This window comes from Vicugna pacos, chromosome 19, assembly GCF_048564905.1.
Source record: "Vicugna pacos chromosome 19, VicPac4, whole genome shotgun sequence".
NCBI classification, from domain to species: domain Eukaryota; kingdom Metazoa; phylum Chordata; class Mammalia; order Artiodactyla; family Camelidae; genus Vicugna; species Vicugna pacos.
In genome coordinates this window covers 45,355,683-45,361,682 of record NC_133005.1, presented here as the reverse complement: position 1 = coordinate 45,361,682, position 6,000 = coordinate 45,355,683, and the positions used below count along the sequence as shown (strand labels likewise).

Sequence of the window (6,000 nt, the reverse complement as noted above, 5' to 3'; positions counted from 1 at the left end):
GGGCTGTTTTAGGTAACTTACTTCGTCGAAAGGACAGAACGGGGACTCAGGCACCGAGAAGGAGCTCCGGGCTGGAGGGCTCCCTACGGGGGCTGCTGGTCCCGGCCGGCGCGGCCGCCTCACCCAGTAATTTACAGTCACAAGTGTCCCGGGGCCGAGCAGCCGGATGGAGTGAGTCACCCCGGCGCGGCTTCGGGCGTCCTCGGGCGCCGACACCCCCCGCCCCCGCCCCCCAAGCAACGGCACTGACTGCGCGAGACGCCGGCTCTCGGACCGACCGGGGAGTCGAGCCGGAGGGCAGGCCCGCGCCCGCCCCACCCAGTGCGCCGAGCTCTGGGGCCCGCGTCCGCCAGGCAGTAATGGCGACGGCGCCCGGGCCGCCTCCCTATCCCGGACCCCAGCCTCAGCCCGCGCCCTCCCGGCGTGCCGGGACTCCGCAGGCGGCGGCTGCAGCTGTGCTAACGGGCGTCGGGCCCCGGGAGCACAGTGTCCCCGCTCCCTCGCCCGCCCGGCCCTCCTGTCAGCTCCGGCCGCAGCCATTTTGGAGCAGCGGAGACAAAGAACGAGTCACCGTCGCCGCCCCCACCGCTGTCCCCACCCGTCTCGCTCTCCCGGCTGTCGGCCTCAGACCCATCCGGCGGCTCGGACCCTGAACCTCGCCAGCCCGAAAACAACCGAGCCCACCGCCCGCTGCCCACTTGCCCGCCAAACCCCGGCCGCCCGCCCGCGCCCCGGCCTCTGCGGCTCGCAGCCATTGGACGCGTCTTTTAAGTGCGCGCCGCGGCCAATCGCGGGACTCCGGGCGGACGGGCGGGGGGGCACCACGGCCAATGGCGACGCACCGGGCGGCGGGCGGGGGCGGGCACGCCGCCGCGCGTGCGCACCTCACCGCCGCGCCCTCCCCCCCGCCCGGCAGCCCGCGCCCCCCGCCCGGCCGCCGCCCCCGCCCCGCCCGGCGCGCGCCGCCCCCCGCCCGCCCCCGCGGCCGCCCGCCCGCCCGCCCGCCCGCCCGCGCGGAGCCTCCTCCCCGCCCAGCGCCGGCCGAGCGGCGGCGGCGGCGGGCCGAGGAGGAAAGATGGCGGCGGGCTCGGATCTGCTGGACGAGGTCTTCTTCAACAGCGAGGTGGACGAGAAAGTGGTGAGCGACCTGGTGGGCTCGCTCGAGTCGCAGCTGGCGGCCAGCGCGGCCCACCACCACCACCTCGCGCCCCGCGCGCCCGAGGCGCGGGCCGCGGCCGCCGGCGCGCTCGGGAACCATGTCGGAGCCGGAGCCGTGCCGGCCGAGGGCGCGCCCGCAGCGGCGCCGGAGCCGCCCCCCGCAGGTAGAGCGCGGCGCGGCCTGAGCGCGGGCGGCCGCCGGCCGGGCCCGCGTCCTCACCGCGCCGCCCGCTTGTCCCCGCAGGGTCCGCCGCGAAGCTGAGCGCGCTCGAGGCCGGCGCGGCCGGCGCGGCCGGGGCCGGGGCCGGGCCGGGCGCCGCGGCCGGGGCCTGCGCGCCGGGGGCCGCGGCCGCGCCCGAGCCCACAGCCAAGCCCGCCGCCCGCAACGGCCCGCCCGGCGGCCCCGGCGCCGCGCAAACTTTGAATGGGAGCGCCGCGCTGGGGAACTCGCTCCGCGCCGCCGCCGCACCTGCTGTCAGCCTGCTCCACAACGGGCCCGCGCCCGCGCCGCCGCCGCCCAAGCCCGCCGCCGCCACTGTCATCCAGACGCCGCCCTTCCTCGGCGCCCCCGCCGCGCCCGCGCCCCGCGCCCCCTCGCCCCCCGCGCCCGCCGCGCCCCCGGCGCCCCCCGCACCCGCCGCTGCCGCCCCGCCGCCGCCGCCGCCCGCCGCCGCCAGCCTGGCCCGGCCGCCCGGCCCCCCGGGCGGACCCCCGGCGGCCGCGCAGAACGGGGGCAGCGCCGCGCCCGCCCCCGCGCCCGCCCCGGCCCCCGCGCCCGCCCCGGCCCCCGCGCCCGCGCCCGCCCCGACGCCCGCCGCCAACAGTCAGCCCGGGCCCGCCGCCGCGCCCGCGCAGGTGGCCAAGGCCGACTCGCCCAAGACCGCGCTGCAGCCGGCGCCCCCGCCGCCGCAGACCCTGGCGGCCAGCTGCCCGGCCGGCGCGGGGGCCGGCATGATCCTCGGGCCAACTATGCAAGGGGCGCTGCCAGCCGCCGCCGCCGGTCTCCCGCCACCGGCCCCCGGCACCCCCACCGGGCTACCCAAGGGCTCGGCCAGCGCAGTGACCCAGAGCCTGCCCAGGACGCCCTCGGCCACCACCGGTGGGATCCGGGCCACGCTGACGCCCACGGTCCTAGCCCCACGCCTGCCGCAGCCGCCGCAGAACCCGACCAACATCCAGAACTTCCAGCTGCCCCCAGGTGAGTGGCCGCGCTGCTGGGCGGGTGTGTGCTGCCGGGAGTCCAGGAAGTTGTAGGGCTGGCAGGACGCTGAGGTCATGGGTCTTGCACGGGCCTGCCGCGAGCGGAGGTGCACCTCTGCCCAGGCGCGGGACGGTCCCCGGTGCGTGAGAGAGCGCGCGAGTGCGCGTGCCTGTGTGTGTGTGTGTGTGTGTGTGTGTGTGTGTGTGTGTGGTGTGGCTGTGGGGTCTCTTACACACCGCGCAGGGTTTGGCCTCAGCTCACCTCTGTGCAGCGCAGAGCTTGTCCTCCAGGGCTCACAGTTCAGCGAGTGGGTCCTCCCCTCCCCTCCTGGCCCTGCGAACCCCTGCCCAGTCCCCCCACAGCGGACAGCAGTGGCACCTGGCTCTCTGGGGACAACTTACTGGGTTGTACAGTCTGGGTCCCTGGCCTTCCCACTCTTGGCACTTCCTTTTCTTGGTTTCTAGGATCAGGCGCCTGGCCTGTATCTCTCTGCTGAACTTTTCCTGCTCTTTTATTATTCTAAGCTGTGATTGGTGTCCCCTGATGGTGGGCTAGGGACCCCTCCTTTCTTGGGAGAGGTTAGCAGACTGACGCCCCCTCCATGAGGCTGGGCAAGCCTGCATGGAAAGCTTTCGCCTCTCTGCCGACACCGGGATGGCAGAGATCCCAGGTGAGCCTGGAGGAGTCCCGGGGCACACACCCTTCCTGGCGGAGCCCTGCCTCTCGGCTGCTCTGCAGTCGTGTTTCAGCACTTCCCGTGGCCACGGTGTTGCTGCACACCGTGTGCTCACTTAGAGGACGCCCGGTTACCCTGACCAGAACTGCTGAAGTCAGTGGCGGGCACGCACTGTCCCATCAGTGGGTCTCTGGGAGGTACGGTCGGTGGGGGAGGACCGGGAGCCTCCTGGAGCCGCGTCCGTCTCCTGTCTCCTGCCGCCTCAGCAGCTCTTTCGGGTTCTTCAGGTTCGCCAGCCAGCGGAAGGTCTCTCGCAGCGTTGGGTGTCACGCTGCTTTGTTTTGGGATTCCTAGGCAGAGAGAAACTCGAGCACAGGAGGCTCCCTGTTTTCCCTTGCATCCCCTCCACCTCGCCTGCGTGGACTCTGCTGGGCTCCTCCCCTGCTGTGTAGTAACATGTGCCCGTGTGGCCGCCCGGCAGCGGCGGTAGTGGAAACAGCACCTCCTGTGTCTTGTCCCCTCGTGCTTTCTGAAAAGAGCCATTGGTCACCGTGGAAGGATTTCAGCGTCTTAAAAGGGAAGGTTTCCCTGTCAAAGTAAGGTGAGGTTCGGAGCGGTGGTGAAGCTTGGCAGGGATCTGCTTTTACACGGGCACCAGGAGGGACGGTGACAGCCAAGAACCGAGCCAAGTGTTTTTGGGGTGGTCGTGGCGGCTGCCCTCCCCCGCCGAGGAGGTGATGTGAGATAAGTACCTGAGAGGTGCAGGGTGCCCCTCACAACACATCGTGTTTGTTTTGAGCTTGTAAGGATGTTTTGCTGAAGGTTCTGTTTTGCTCATTATGCATATTTTGACCTTTCGGTGGAAAATACGGCTGATCTTTAATAACGTTTGAAAATGGGAATTCGTGGTTGTTGCTCATGACGTAAAATGTCAAAATACTTCTATCTACTTATTCAAGTGCCCTCTCAGGACTCGGTTACTCACAGCTAGGACGGTTCCCCACACCACACTTTTGTTATTTAAAACTGGTGTGAGCTTGTCAGTGAGGCTGGCGCCCTGCCTGGCTTGCAGGGGTGGTGAAGAGGCCCCCCTGGGTGCCAGTGTGGGGTCTGGCATTTCCGGGATCCCCTCGGTCTGAGCCTTTGCGGAGGCGATGCCCCTGCTACCTTACTTCTGGGGGGAGGAAGCTGTGGTTTGGAAAAGGCACCTCGCGTCTTTGTCACGATTGACCCCGGACTCGCTTTCTTCTCCTGCTCTAACATCAGGGTGAGGGATGTCTGCACGTGACAACTAAACGACTTCTTGAAAAAAATTGTCAAAGCGCTGACTTTTTGCATGAGTTCTCCCGAGTCTTTGCATGAGTCTCTGCATTAGTCTCTTATATGTGAGAGCAGAGAACAGCTCATGTTGACACTCGGGTGACAAATGCTGAGAGCTGTGCTTTAAAGGGGCCAAATGCTTTCTAGAAAATAAAAGATTCACACCTATCTCTTCGTGCTCCCCTTCCCCCCACAGCTAATCTACCGATTAGGAGCTCTGATTAATTACATTACTTCATTTTAATAACAGCAGAAACAAAGAACTACTACCAGTGCCCCTGAATTACCTTGTTTTAAATAGTACAGGTTTATTCTGTAGATCAGAATGACAGACTATGTGTTTCTTTTTTGAAGGGGGAAATAATTAGGTTTTATTCATTTGTTTATTTTGTTTTTCAGAGGAGGTACTGGGGATTGAACTCAGGACCTCGTACATGCACTCTACCACTTGAGCTATATCCTCCCCCCTTAAAATGACAGATTATGAATATTTGAATTACATCATGTAATTGATCAATCAGAAATGGTTAAATTCTACTTGATGTCTTCTATTCATTGAAGCCTTTCATCACAAAAATGTATAAAGTGGAGGTGGAAGTAACTCAGAAAAATAACTATTGCTTGGCTAAGAAGTCACTCTTGGTAGAGCTCTGATACAAATGTTTGGGAAGGGATTGGGGCGAGCAGGGCTTCAAAGCTCCACACAGGTGTCAAGCGAAGTAACAGACTGTTGGCAATTGGAGTGTGTTTGTCCCTCCCAGCGCCCTCCCTTCCTGTAGGCCGGGGGGGACAGAGGTCTCAGAGTCCCCGAGGCCACTCAGGCCTCGCCTGTTTCACTCTCACAGCCCACCATGAGCTCACGTTGAGTTCGGTTTCAGCAGACTGGACGTTCTTTGCCAGGAGTCTTGTAAAGAGGCATCTGCGTTACTGTCATTAATTTGCTTGTTGACGGCGCCAGGGCCTCAGTGTCACCCACCGTGAGGAATGGCGACGCGCACGTCTTCAGAGAGGTGTTGCCGCAGAGGCGGGGGCCTGGGGCCTCCGGAAAGCACCAGTGAGCTGCGCACGGCTTAGAGCAGTCGTAACACCAGGGTAATATTATGATTATAGTTGAAAGAAGCGAAAAGTGATATGACATCAAAATTAGCACACATGTACATGGTTTTAAGAGATCTTTTCAGATAGGTGTTACAGTAGAGAGGCTCATTTCTAAAGGCTATCTTTTGGCAGATATGCATTCTCAGTAGTGTATGTCTGTCTGTTGTTCTGCCTTCACAGAGAATTTGTTCTCCTGTGGCTCTGAGGTTTGGCCGAAGTGTAGGCTCTCATTCCAGGCTAGGACATCTTTCCTCATCGTTGGCCTGGATACCTTGGCTTCGGGAACGTTTGCTGGGGAACTCAGAATGGATACTCTTGAGGCTGATATTCTGGGAAGACGGGTCTAGGGCAGTGATTCCCATCCTCGGTGAATTGAAGTATTGGTTGGCGGAGAAAGGGAAGGAGAGCCTGGGGCAGCTGATGGTGCTGCTTGGATGGGCTGAGGTCTGGGAGGCCTGACCCCAGGTGGCGGGGAGAAGCACAGAGAGCCCGGCCCAAGTCACGGGCACTGGGAAGTCTGGTGGCCAACTTGACATCAAGTGCTTTG

General features: G+C 64.0%; 1 protein-coding gene across 1 annotated transcript in view; it reads left to right on the top strand.

Moving 5' to 3' along the window:
- The first annotated feature begins 1,019 nt into the window (after positions 1-1,019).
- The window catches only part of TAF4 (TATA-box binding protein associated factor 4), a 62,738-nt gene continuing 57,757 nt past the window's right edge, over positions 1,020-6,000 (top strand). Inside the window, exons 1-2 of the mRNA XM_072944508.1 lie at positions 1,020-1,322; positions 1,403-2,356. Coding sequence (XP_072800609.1) covers positions 1,076-1,322; positions 1,403-2,356 — 1,201 coding nt within the window. The 5' untranslated portion in view covers positions 1,020-1,075. The remainder of the gene's footprint in view (positions 1,323-1,402; positions 2,357-6,000) is intronic.